Source organism: Sorghum bicolor, chromosome 3, assembly GCF_000003195.3.
Source record: "Sorghum bicolor cultivar BTx623 chromosome 3, Sorghum_bicolor_NCBIv3, whole genome shotgun sequence".
NCBI lineage: Eukaryota > Viridiplantae > Streptophyta > Magnoliopsida > Poales > Poaceae > Sorghum > Sorghum bicolor.
This window is the reverse complement of record NC_012872.2, coordinates 55,116,455-55,129,129: the sequence shown is the minus strand read 5'-3', so window position 1 is coordinate 55,129,129 and position 12,675 is coordinate 55,116,455. Positions and strand designations below refer to the sequence as shown.

The 12,675-nt window shown below is 43.0% G+C and overlaps 1 protein-coding gene and 1 long non-coding RNA gene across 2 annotated transcripts; one reads left to right on the top strand and one right to left on the bottom strand.

Annotated features, from left to right (window-relative positions):
• LOC8084807 (ABC transporter G family member 36) lies at nt 536–4,481 on the top strand. The gene is made up of 9 exons (XM_021457823.1): nt 536–1,465; nt 1,549–1,881; nt 1,962–2,252; nt 2,403–2,486; nt 2,573–2,706; nt 2,879–3,106; nt 3,194–3,365; nt 3,480–3,734; nt 3,824–4,481. The coding sequence occupies exons 1-9, from the start codon at nt 1,457–1,459 to the stop codon at nt 4,088–4,090; spliced, it is 1,773 nt and encodes a 590-aa protein (XP_021313498.1). The 5' UTR covers nt 536–1,456; the 3' UTR covers nt 4,091–4,481.
• LOC110434110 lies at nt 4,780–7,949 on the bottom strand. The gene is made up of 3 exons (XR_002451591.1): nt 7,196–7,949; nt 6,676–6,743; nt 4,780–5,197 (listed from the first exon to the last, which is right to left on the bottom strand). It is a non-coding gene; the product is annotated as an uncharacterized LOC110434110 (long non-coding RNA).

Below are 12,675 nucleotides of genomic sequence, written 5' to 3'. Positions count from 1 at the left end.
AAAGGCTGTTGTGAAACTCTTTTTTTTTTCTCGAACAACGCAGGAGAGCTGCGTGTCATTTCATTAAGAAGACGGAAAAACCGGTAGGCACTGGTCCAAGTACAAAAAAACTCCACTCACACACACACACACACACACTTCTAACAGGAGACAAGGCAACAACTAAAACCCCTGGTCAACCTAGACACCACCTAAGCGGCTAGGGACAGCGACCGAGCAAGAAGCTCTTGGAGCTTAGAAGCTCCAGCCAGCCCCCAAAAACTGCAGCCATCAGCTATCACCCGGAGCAGGTCCGGAATGCTAGGCCTAGCATGCTCGAAAATACAAGAGTTTCTGTGTTTCCAAGTTTCCCAAGCTACTAGGATAACTAAAGAATTGACCCCCTTTTGCAATTCCTTTGGAACGAGCCGAAGACTTTTCCTCCACCAGCTAGAGAATTGGTGTCCGAAGTTGAGGGCACAAGAGCAGGTAAGTGAAGAGCTTGAAGAATTGAAAACCATATCTGCCTGGTGAATACACACCCCACAAGGATGTGCTCTATGGTTTCTTCCTCTTGATCACAGAAAGGACAAACCTCGGAATGGGGCAAGCCTCTTTTAGCAAGTCGGTCTGCCGTCCAACATCGATTGTTGATAGCTAACCAAATAAAGAACTTGCACCGTAGTGGAGCCCAACTCTTCCAAATCTTTTTCCATGGTGCAAATTTGATGGTCCCAACAAAGAAAGCCGCATAAGCCGATTTGCTGGAGTAAGCACCTGACTGAGTTAATTTCCATCTAAACTGATCAGGTACATCCTGCTGCAAGGTCAAGCCCTCTACTAGATCCCAAATATGGAAATATTCTTCAAAGACTTGGACAGTGCGTGCCCCCTTGATATCAGCCACCCACCTCTGATTAGTTAGAGCCTCAGCAACTGTCCTTCTGTTGAGAGATCTCTTGGGAATAGCTTTGACCAAATTTGGGGCAAGATCGCTAATGGTACTTCCATTCAGCCACCTGTCCTTCCAGAATAAAATTGATTCTCCATTACCTACAATACAGTCAACTGCTAGGTGAAACATTGCTTCTGCACACTGAGGAATTTGAACATGAAAACCAGCCCAAGGTCTTGAGGGATCTGTTTTTTGGGCCCAGAGCCACCGGATCCTTAGGGCCCAGCCAAGCTTTTCTAAATTATGGATACCCAATCCACCGTACTCAAGCGGGCGCTGAACCCTTTCCCATGAAACTAAAAAGTTGCCTCCATTTGCCTGTTCCTGCCCTTTCCATAAAAAACCTCTCCTCCTTTTATCCACTGCCTTGATTACCCATTTAGGGAGATCAAAGGCAATCATTAGATAAATGGGGGTGGCTGTCATGACCACCCGCACCATAATCAAGCGACCAGCCCTATTCATTAGCTGTGCCTTCCATCCTGGGAGAAGATCAGCCACTTTATCAACTACTCTGTTGACATGCCACAGGTGAAATATAGAAAGTTGATCTCTTACACAACAAATACAATTTCATCACTATTCTGTAACCTTGGTCATGAAATTAAATTCAGGAAATGAAAGCACAAGGTGTACAAGAAGATCGTTTGGAGCTCCTCAAAGGTGTCAGTGGGTCTTTTAGGCCTGGTGTGCTGACAGCACTGATGGGCGTCAGTGGTGCAGGAAAAACTACTTTGATGGATGTGTTAGCTGGGAGAAAGACAGGCGGGTACATTGAAGGAGACATCTGCATTTCAGGATACCCAAAGAAACAAGAGACCTTTGCACGTGTATCAGGATACTGTGAACAGAATGATATCCACTCGCCACAGGTGACGGTCTATGAGTCCTTGCTTTTCTCAGCATGGCTCCGGCTTCCCAAGGATGTCGATTCAAACACAAGAAAGGTTAGTTCCACAAAATAGTTGCAATTTCCACCCGTGGAAAGATACACTTGGTAGATAGTTGCTCACCATTATATGTGCAGATCTTCATTGAGGAGGTGATGGAGCTTGTGGAGCTCAAACCACTGAGAAATGCTTTGGTTGGACTTCCTGGAGTGAATGGTCTGTCAACTGAGCAGAGGAAAAGGCTTACCATTGCTGTGGAACTTGTTGCAAATCCATCGATCATCTTTATGGATGAGCCAACCTCAGGGCTTGATGCCCGAGCAGCTGCAATTGTGATGCGGACGGTGAGGAACACCGTTGATACTGGTAGAACTGTGGTCTGCACAATACATCAGCCTAGCATTGACATATTTGAAGCATTTGACGAGGTGAGTGAGATTTCACATAGGATTTACTTCCATCTACCCTCTACTTTCTGGTCAGCGTTTGGTCATACTTGTTTTGATGTGGTTGGTTTTTCCAAACCTTGAACTATGTTGCAACTTGCAAAGTCTAAAATGTTTGATCAATGCATGCAGCTTTTCCTTATGAAGCGTGGTGGAGAAGAGATCTATGCTGGTCCACTTGGACATCATTCTTCAGATCTTATCAAGTATTTTGAGGTAAATGATATTAGAGAAATCTGACTATCCATACACGAATTTTCTTCAAAATTACTGAGAATATCATGTGGTTTCATATTATCCAGGGGATCCAAGGGGTCAGCAAAATTAAAGATGGCTACAATCCAGCAACATGGATGCTGGAAGTGACCACAACTTCTCAGGAACAGATTCTAGGTGTTGATTTCAGTGACATATACAAGAAATCTGAACTCTACCAGTAAGTAAATTACAATCCCTACTAGTCACTTACTTCATCTTTGAGAATAACCATAAACGGGGTACTACCGGTTGGTACATACCAATGCACTTTGCACTTTTCAGTATTAACCAACCCTCCTTCTCCATGGAATTTCTGCAGTAGATGATGTGTTGCTTGTTATATTTTACAGGAGGAACAAGGCGTTGATAAAGGAATTAAGCCATCCGGTGCCAGGTTCAAGTGACCTGCATTTCGCTAGCACGTACGCACAGTCTTCCATCACACAATGTGTGGCTTGCCTGTGGAAACAGAACCTGTCATACTGGAGGAATCCTCCTTACAATACTGTTAGGTTCTTTTTCACTACCATCATTGCTCTCCTCCTTGGCACCATCTTTTGGGACCTAGGTGGCAAAGTGTAAGTCATTCCCAGTTGTACCATTGCTTATGGCAAACAAGTGGCTTGACCTTCAGTTTTTTATTCACGTTTTGCTTCATAATCCAGGTCTACATCACAAGATTTGATGAATGCCTTGGGATCAATGTACGCTGCAGTGATTTTCATCGGGGTCATGAATTGTACCTCAGTTCAGCCAGTGGTGGCTGTGGAGCGGACAGTCTTTTACCGTGAAAGAGCTGCTGGCATGTACTCAGCTTTCCCATATGCATTTGGCCAGGTGAATGTTCCTCCTGGAGATCAATTTCACACGCTGCTTTTTCTGCTGCTTGTTGCCTGTTGGCCCATGTTCTAGAGAGCAGGGCACTGGTCTGATCAATTTGTCTCCACGCAGGTTGTCATTGAGCTCCCATACGCACTGGTTCAGGATATTCTATATGGTGTCATAGTGTACGCCATGATCGGGTTTGAGTGGACGGCTGCCAAGTTCTTTTGGTACCTCTTCTTTGGGTACTTCACGCTGCTCTACTTCACATTCTATGGCATGATGGCTGTTGGGCTAACACCTAACTATCACATCGCCTCGATCGTCTCCTCGGCATTCTATGCCATCTGGAACCTCTTCTCTGGGTTCATCATCCCCCGACCGGTAAGACCTCATCATGCCCCCTGCAACTTTTGTCTACCATTTCCAAAGCAGCAAAGCTCATTCCTGTTCTTGCCTCCCGCTACCTTCAGAAAACACCGATCTGGTGGAGGTGGTACTGTTGGATATGCCCCGTGGCATGGACGCTGTACGGGCTGGTGGTGTCACAGTTCGGTGACATCATGACAGAGATGGACGACAACAACAGGACTGTGGTGGTGTCACAGTACGTTGAGGACTACTTCGGCTTCAAGCACAGCTGGTTGGGGTGGGTGGCAGCCGTGGTGGTAGCATTCGCTGTGCTCTTTGCGGCCCTATTTGGCTTTGCCATCATGAAGTTCAACTTCCAGAAGAGATAATGACGATAGGAGCTGGGAAAATCACCTCCTGGACAAGGGATTTTGCATTCGTTGGGTCGTGCAAGTAAATTTGACTGTGTATATTGGGAGAGTCCGCCAAATCTATGGATTCTTTGATTAGTTAAAGTTATACTAGCAGTTATTGCTGCTTTTTTGGGAGGATGATGGCGTAGTATTTAAAGAATATTTCACACACCTACTAGTAAATTTTGTAAGCTTGTAGCTCCTTGCAAAGGATTAGTTGAAGGCAAGGAAATACCTCGTGTGTTGCTGTTGACTTAAAGCATATACGTACTATTTTGATACGTGTATATTTGACTTAAACATATACGTACTATTTTGATACGTGTACATCAGTACTAGAAGATTGCAAGTACATGAGAAAGAATCATTAAAACCTGGTCTTTCCTTTCATGTTTCTTTGGTTGACTCGGATCATGCGTGTTGAAATAATGTCACAATAACAAAGTTTGGATGTGTGTTATACTATTATCAACAATGATTATTCTTGTGTGATGTTTGCAAAATCAGTATGTTGTAAATTGTCACCTTCACAAGTCAAAACCAACAAATTGAATTTGCGAGTCCCACTACTATACCAAAACTTCCAAACAAATTGTTGATATAAGAAAACCTCATCTTAACTGTCCAACTATCTGATGTTCAAATATCAGAATGCAGGCAAACAATTCTGAGTAGCCAAGGATCTGTGCATAAACATATATAGCAGTGCCAACATACATATCATAGATCAAATTTTCTAAGTAAGCAACATTGTCCTCACACAGCTACAATTGGATCATGGTTTCTCCCTTTCTCAGCTATAACTCCTCTCAATGGTATCATCCGCACAAGAAAAATGCTCACCTGAACAAACCGAAGTACTACATTGGAGACCTCCTGCACTTCAATCCACTCCAAGGCAAGAGAATTCTTTCACAAACAACTGGCACGTTGCAACTGGCATGTCGCGACACCGCATGTTAAATGCCTCCCCCCTTCATTCTCAGGTGTAGTAACAATGGAGGCCAGCTTTGGCTTGTTGGGAATTTTGAATTTGCCATGCGAGATCCGAACTCATGAAGGGTTCGCATCAACAGCTTGAACCTACATAAAGAACAAAGCTGGGTTACACTGTTGCTCTTAATTATCAAATAGTGACAGTTAAAGAACAATTTGACTATGTTGCAAATCATTAGGATATCGTTCTGCCTCTTCTGTAAAATGAATTATCCATCAAAAGATTGTCAACTCAAGACCCAAATATACAAAGATCCTAAATTGTAATATTTGAAGTAACTCTGATTTTTTTTTTGGGGGAGCAAGGTATAGATAATAATATCAATATGCTCCTTGACAGTGACTATATTTAATACATTTAAGCACCACATACTTAAGCTTAGCTTAATGGCTGGAAGTACACATCATAACGTAATAGTATCAACAAGCACTGCAGCCTCTCTGAAGAAAGGCCTTCTAATTCCCAATGCTAACTACTGAAAACACAAATGATTGACGAATAGGAGAAAAGCTGCTCTGCAAAAGTTATTAAGAACAAATCTAAAGGTACAACTGTGACATCTGCCAGGTGCTGTTTCCTTATACTAAGCTACAATATGATGTGCCATTTCTTTTTATAAGAAGGCAAATGATAATACTTCAGTATTTTTAGGACACTAATCATTCGTTTGGTGCAATAGGTATACTGTCACGCTGAGGAACCATGGTCTATTCCGTGCATTGCCATGATCCAAATCAATGCCATGCACTGATTCATTGTTTAAGGCATATGGAAAAATGACTTCGGAACATTATCTAGATATGCCATGCAATAATTGTTCAAATTATTCAAATATCTGTTTCGGTCAAAAATTGTTCAAATATCTGGCATCTGAGGTGTCTTATAACCTTTCATTTGAACCGATCCATTTCACCTCTCGACATGATCAGGTTCCATACAAACAAATTCTTTCCCTGCTCGCAATTTACAGGCCTAGTTGCTAATTCAGAAAGGACCCTAAAATAAATAATACAAGAGCTACAAAATCCAACTATAGCAAGGCTTGGATCAGCTGTTAATCAAACAAATAAATATCCATATGCCACTATATGGATACCAGGTTGTTAACAAAAGATGTAAAACATCAACATAATGTTCATCTCTAAAAAAATAGAGAAATACAACCACAAAGTTTGTAGTTGCTTTAAGTGCCTAGACTGGGAATATAGACAGGGTATATGATGTTGTGACAGTAAATTCAAGTAGAATATTATTCTCTCGTAAATCATTCGTGTAATTTGTTTCCCAACTCCCAAAGTCCAAGAGATTTATTAGCTTGCAGAAGAATCAGATATCTCAACTGTAAATCACTCAGGCTTAAAAAATAACGGTTTCATAATGTGCAACTCAATATTTGATTTGCATGCTACCCTATTTTCCAATCGACATATCACTCTTTCCTATTTCAGATACCTATACCTCTTTGGAGACTTGGAGATAGAATTGAACATGCACCGCTACAGTTAACTCAAGCAACCTTGTATATACCAAATCATGAAGGAATTTGAATAGTGTAATCACTAACCTCTGTTGTGCTCTGATAACTGCACCATGTAGTTGGTTCAATACAAATTGCAACTTTAGGACAGTTCTCTGAAAAAAATAAAATGGCTCACACTGCTTGACCAATAACCAATTATCTGGCAGCATAATAGGCATACTTGAACAAGTTATAGACTAATCTGGGCAGTAACAAATACATGAACCTTTGGTAGTTCCACTATGGCACTATAATTTACTAGTGTAAGAGAACATATAAGTTAAACAGCTGAGAATATTGGCAGTGAATTTAGAGTAGAAAAACAATTCAGGACAAGCAGCAGTCATAAAGAAAGCAGGCTCTCAAGAACTGAAAAATGTGATAAAGCTAGGGATACGAAACAAGCAATTTCCTCAGCTTAGCTAACTTCATAATTGGGTGCATGCATAAGCCTTTGTACAAGTAATTTCCTTTCTGATCAGATGATTATATCGGGGGGGGGGGGGGGAAGAGGCCTTTCTTTGTTGGAAAATGAGCTTATAGCCTTATGGCATGGATTCTTAACCTGCAGCACCACAATGAAGGAACCCAGTGGGACCCCTCCTCGCTCCTCTATCTTCTGCCCTGGTTTTTCATCTCTTATCCTCCTTACTTCTCTCCCCTAGCAGCAGCAGCAGTGCAACAAAGGGAACGTCCAGCAACAACACGGACAGGGGGACTACACAAACAAAATGTTCTGGCCTTGAATTTAGTTTGTACAAATGACAGGCATTTGCAAAAACACTCATAAGCCTGTAAGAGGGGAAACAATTGGCATGAGGAACCTGCATTATTTTGATCCCCTTGTGAATAAACAGCGCAAAAACACAGGATGGGACACTACTCTTATGTCATACCCATGAGGCCATGAACTGCCAAAATTAGAATAAACCTGCATGATTAATAAACTTGCATGATACAAATCATTAGGATAGTGTTGCACTCACCTGCTTATACCCCGCACAAGGCAATGCCATCGACCATATTGCTGAGATTCATGCAAAAAATTTGGTAAATACGAATGGGCCAAGCTAGCTAACCATAACAATTAAGATGTTCACTGGCAAGTTGTAAAAAAGTGCCCAAAATTCATACTATTTCAAATGAGCAATACTACCAGGACCTTTGTCTGTGGGGATGGGGACTCATGTATATCACCTAAAGGAGCTATTCAGCATTACAATGTTGTTGGCGAACACTACTGAGCCATCGGTGGTATGTAATTTGCCGCAACCTCTTAAGTCACCAATCAAATAAAATCACATACACCTGGCAGGCAGATCCTATACAAAGGATGTCGTCCTCACTAGCTATCCTATACAAAGGCTGTTGTGAAACTCTTTTTTTTCTCGAACAACGCAGGAGAGCTGCGTGTCATTTCATTAAGAAGACGGAAAAACCGGTAGGCACTGGTCCAAGTACAAAAAAACTCCACTCACACACACACACACACACACACTTCTAACAGGAGACAAGGCAACAACTAAAACCCCTGGTCAACCTAGACACCACCTAAGCGGCTAGGGACAGCGACCGAGCAAGAAGCTCTTGGAGCTTAGAAGCTCCAGCCAGCCCCCAAAAACTGCAGCCATCAGCTATCACCCGGAGCAGGTCCGGAATGCTAGGCCTAGCATGCTCGAAAATACAAGAGTTTCTGTGTTTCCAAGTTTCCCAAGCTACTAGGATAACTAAAGAATTGACCCCCTTTTGCAATTCCTTTGGAACGAGCCGAAGACTTTTCCTCCACCAGCTAGAGAATTGGTGTCCGAAGTTGAGGGCACAAGAGCAGGTAAGTGAAGAGCTTGAAGAATTGAAAACCATATCTGCCTGGTGAATACACACCCCACAAGGATGTGCTCTATGGTTTCTTCCTCTTGATCACAGAAAGGACAAACCTCGGAATGGGGCAAGCCTCTTTTAGCAAGTCGGTCTGCCGTCCAACATCGATTGTTGATAGCTAACCAAATAAAGAACTTGCACCGTAGTGGAGCCCAACTCTTCCAAATCTTTTTCCATGGTGCAAATTTGATGGTCCCAACAAAGAAAGCCGCATAAGCCGATTTGCTGGAGTAAGCACCTGACTGAGTTAATTTCCATCTAAACTGATCAGGTACATCCTGCTGCAAGGTCAAGCCCTCTACTAGATCCCAAATATGGAAATATTCTTCAAAGACTTGGACAGTGCGTGCCCCCTTGATATCAGCCACCCACCTCTGATTAGTTAGAGCCTCAGCAACTGTCCTTCTGTTGAGAGATCTCTTGGGAATAGCTTTGACCAAATTTGGGGCAAGATCGCTAATGGTACTTCCATTCAGCCACCTGTCCTTCCAGAATAAAATTGATTCTCCATTACCTACAATACAGTCAACTGCTAGGTGAAACATTGCTTCTGCACACTGAGGAATTTGAACATGAAAACCAGCCCAAGGTCTTGAGGGATCTGTTTTTTGGGCCCAGAGCCACCGGATCCTTAGGGCCCAGCCAAGCTTTTCTAAATTATGGATACCCAATCCACCGTACTCAAGCGGGCGCTGAACCCTTTCCCATGAAACTAAAAAGTTGCCTCCATTTGCCTGTTCCTGCCCTTTCCATAAAAAACCTCTCCTCCTTTTATCCACTGCCTTGATTACCCATTTAGGGAGATCAAAGGCAATCATTAGATAAATGGGGGTGGCTGTCATGACCACCCGCACCATAATCAAGCGACCAGCCCTATTCATTAGCTGTGCCTTCCATCCTGGGAGAAGATCAGCCACTTTATCAACTAGAGGCAGCAGCACCTCTTTGGAGGGTTTGTGTATAGAAAGGGGAAGCCCAAGATATGTGCAGGGGAAATCCCTGACTGAGCAATTCAGAATTTCTGCTGTAAGCTGCAGATCCTCTGTAGAGCAGTGGATTGGAGAGATTGAGCTCTTGATTAAATTAGTATGCAGACCCGAAGCATGACCAAACAGATCTAGGATAGTCCTGATAACCTGTAGGTCCAACCTACATGGTCGCAAGAAAACCACAACATCATCTGCATAGAAGGAGATTCGATGTCTAGCATGTTGCACCGCAAGAGGCTGGAGCAATTGCTCTCTAGTTGCATATTCCACCAAATAGTTCAGAACATTCATGACCAGTATAAAGAGCATGGGGGAGAGGGGGTCACCCTGACGGAGGCCGCGCCGATGAAAAATAGACGCACCCGGCTCACCATTAACCAAGACTTGAGTCGAAGAGGTTGATAAAATCAGACAAAGAACTCTATGCTTTGAATAAATTTTTTATTTTACGCAATGGCTAAATCTTGTAGTTTAGAATATAATTTTACCTAGTCTTTTGGAGATGCTCTAACATAATTCTAGGAGCTTGCTATTCTTGTTGTGTGGAAGCTATTTTAAAATTTGTATAGCAAAAAGTATGTTCCACAAATGAGGCCTATTCACCCCCCCTCTATGCCTCCTTTACCTTCCAGGAGATCCTACAAGTTACATAGGAGGGTCATGTATTCCCTAAAGCTTCACCTGTTGCCCTGCTGCAGTGTACTCTAGTGTTTTATGTCCCCAGTCACATTGCATAGGATTGTGTGCCTGTAACCAGTCAAAACCCAAAATGGCATCATAGGGTGCATGTCCATTACTATCATATCAATTGACATAGTGTGCCCCTGATAGTACCATGGTAGTTGAGAGACTGTCTGATCTATCATGAGCCATTCCCCATTGGCTAATTTTACCTTTCTAGCTTTGGTGGACACAGTAGGCAGTTGAGTCAAGTTGGTAAAATGAGAGCTTATAAAACTATGGGAACTGCCACTGTCGATAAGAATGAGCATGACTTTGTCCTTAACTCTTGCTTTCAACTTGATGCATCTGTTGTTGTCAGCACTAGATAATGCATTGAGAGATAACTGGCCAAATTCTTCTTGTAGAGCGTCTTCTGCTGCCATTTCATTCAGAACTTCATCTGACAACTCTCTATCCAAATCATTGATGATGATAGCATTAGCTTGAGGCCTTTTCCTTTTAATGCAGACCTCTAGATGACCTGGAACAATTTTATCGCCATAGTTAAAACATAGACCATTTGCCTTTCGATAATCCCACAATTGTCTATCTCTCCACATTGTGGTTTGGGGTTGGGTTGGTTTGCCTTCAAGATCGGGTGGGTTATATGGCCTGGAATTGTTATTGTGTCTAGCATATTTGGCCCTACTTCGAGCTAGAACTCCCTACTGAATGTTGGCAATAGTGGAAGCTTTCTGCACTGTTGAAGGCATTTGTGGTTCCACAGTGCCTCTGATTTCCTCTTTCAATCCTCTGATATACTGTAGTGTGAAAAACAAGTCATCAAAGTGACTGTTGTGCATAGTGATAGTAAACTAGAGAGCTTGGAATTTTGTAGTGTAGTCTTATATAGTTCCGGGTTGCTTGAGGTCTAGCAGCTCATTCATTGTTGTTCTGAAGTCATCCGCTCCAAACTCTTCCTCCACCATCGAGCAAAAATGGTCCTAGTTCTTGAAAGTATGGTTCTATTTGTAAGCTTGGTACCAGTTGGCTGCATTGCCTTCAAAATGCAAATGTGTTGTATTAATCCACATACCCCCAGGCAACTGGTAAAGCTTGAAATAGCTGTTGCAATTATCTTGCCATATCTTGTTGTCAGTGCCATCAAACTTGAGAAACTGCATCTTGGCCATAGCCTCACTTGGAAATTTATCTGTCCTCTACCACCTTTCTTTCTTTCTTAGGTGGAGGTCTTTTAGTCTTGGATGGCTCAAATTTGATAGCTCTTTGTGCTTGGCAAATACATTGTGAAATGAGTCTTTCTCCTCAAATGTGATGGAGCATCATCATTCTCAGCATCATCATAGATGGACTCATGCTCAAATTGGCGCATGGTCAGTTGTGCCATCGTTGCCCTATTAGCCTTCACTTGCTGAGCGATCATGTGTTGTTCAGCAGAATAATTATAGATCGCTGCCCCGTGAATATCCATCTGTGCCTTCATCTGCTGTTGAACCTCCCCAACATCACTAATTCTAGAAAACATCAGTTTGAGGTGGTCCATCACCTCATGTTTGAAGGTCTTCTCCTCATGCGCACTCTTGGACATGGTGTCTAGTAGAATTTGAGTCTGCTTCGAAGGTTTGGGTGGAGCCATGATGACTGATGGACAAAATCTAAACCCAACAGGTGAATCAAACAACTAGTTAAGGTTGCCCCTTCCCAAATGTTGCTTGTCACCAACGCTGCCACCTGAGAGTGAGCCTAAGCCTTGGAATTTTACACGAGAACACTGCCTCGCAACCCAAGCTCAAGGACACTCTCTTGCCAACGCCATCGCACCGGATTGAGAACACAACTATGGAATTTTATGTGAGAACAAGCATCTCACAACCCTTGTTGCTGAACCAACTATGCTAGAGATGTACGAAGGAGCTAAATTGAGTTGTTCCCTTGGTTATCGCCACCAACCAGTTGTCAATGTAGTCCCCTAGGTGAATTGTTTTGCCGAAGATGGTGACAGATCTATGTTTATGGTGGGTTTGTGTTGATGGATCTAGTGGAAGGTGCCATTGAAATCGTCTGCGGACCTAATCAACCAAAGGAGGGACCTCTAGATTCTCTGGTAGAACACCTTGCAAGCGTGACCCAAGAAGAGCCTATCCATCAAAATTATGACCACGATCAACACAAACCGACCAAATGGAAACCCAAGGATGGTTAAGGGGTGGAAGAGTAGTGGATCAACATGGATCAGAGGTGGAAAAGGAAGCAGGTGGTTGGATCCGTCACTTGGAAGCCATCGAAGATGCTACGCGACGTCTGGGTAAGTGGCAGTGTTGAAGAGCGATGAAGCTTAACACCCATGCTGAGGATAGATGAATCTGATATCACTTGTCACACCCTTGGTCACCGGCGAGGTCGCTATCGACGTGAGCACGAGAAGGGGATATGAACGAGGATGGCGTCAGGGCAATATGAGAGTTGTTGCCGTATCTGGCACAAGCTTAGGCAC

Excerpts from the sequence above, each read along its gene's own strand:
- LOC8084807 (XM_021457823.1), top strand. Across the intron at positions 2,487-2,572 it reads ATCTTATCAAGTATTTTGAG|GGGATCCAAGGGGTCAGCAA; the intron begins GTAAATGATATT and ends CATATTATCCAG. Across the intron at positions 2,707-2,878 it reads AAGAAATCTGAACTCTACCA|GAGGAACAAGGCGTTGATAA; the intron begins GTAAGTAAATTA and ends TATATTTTACAG.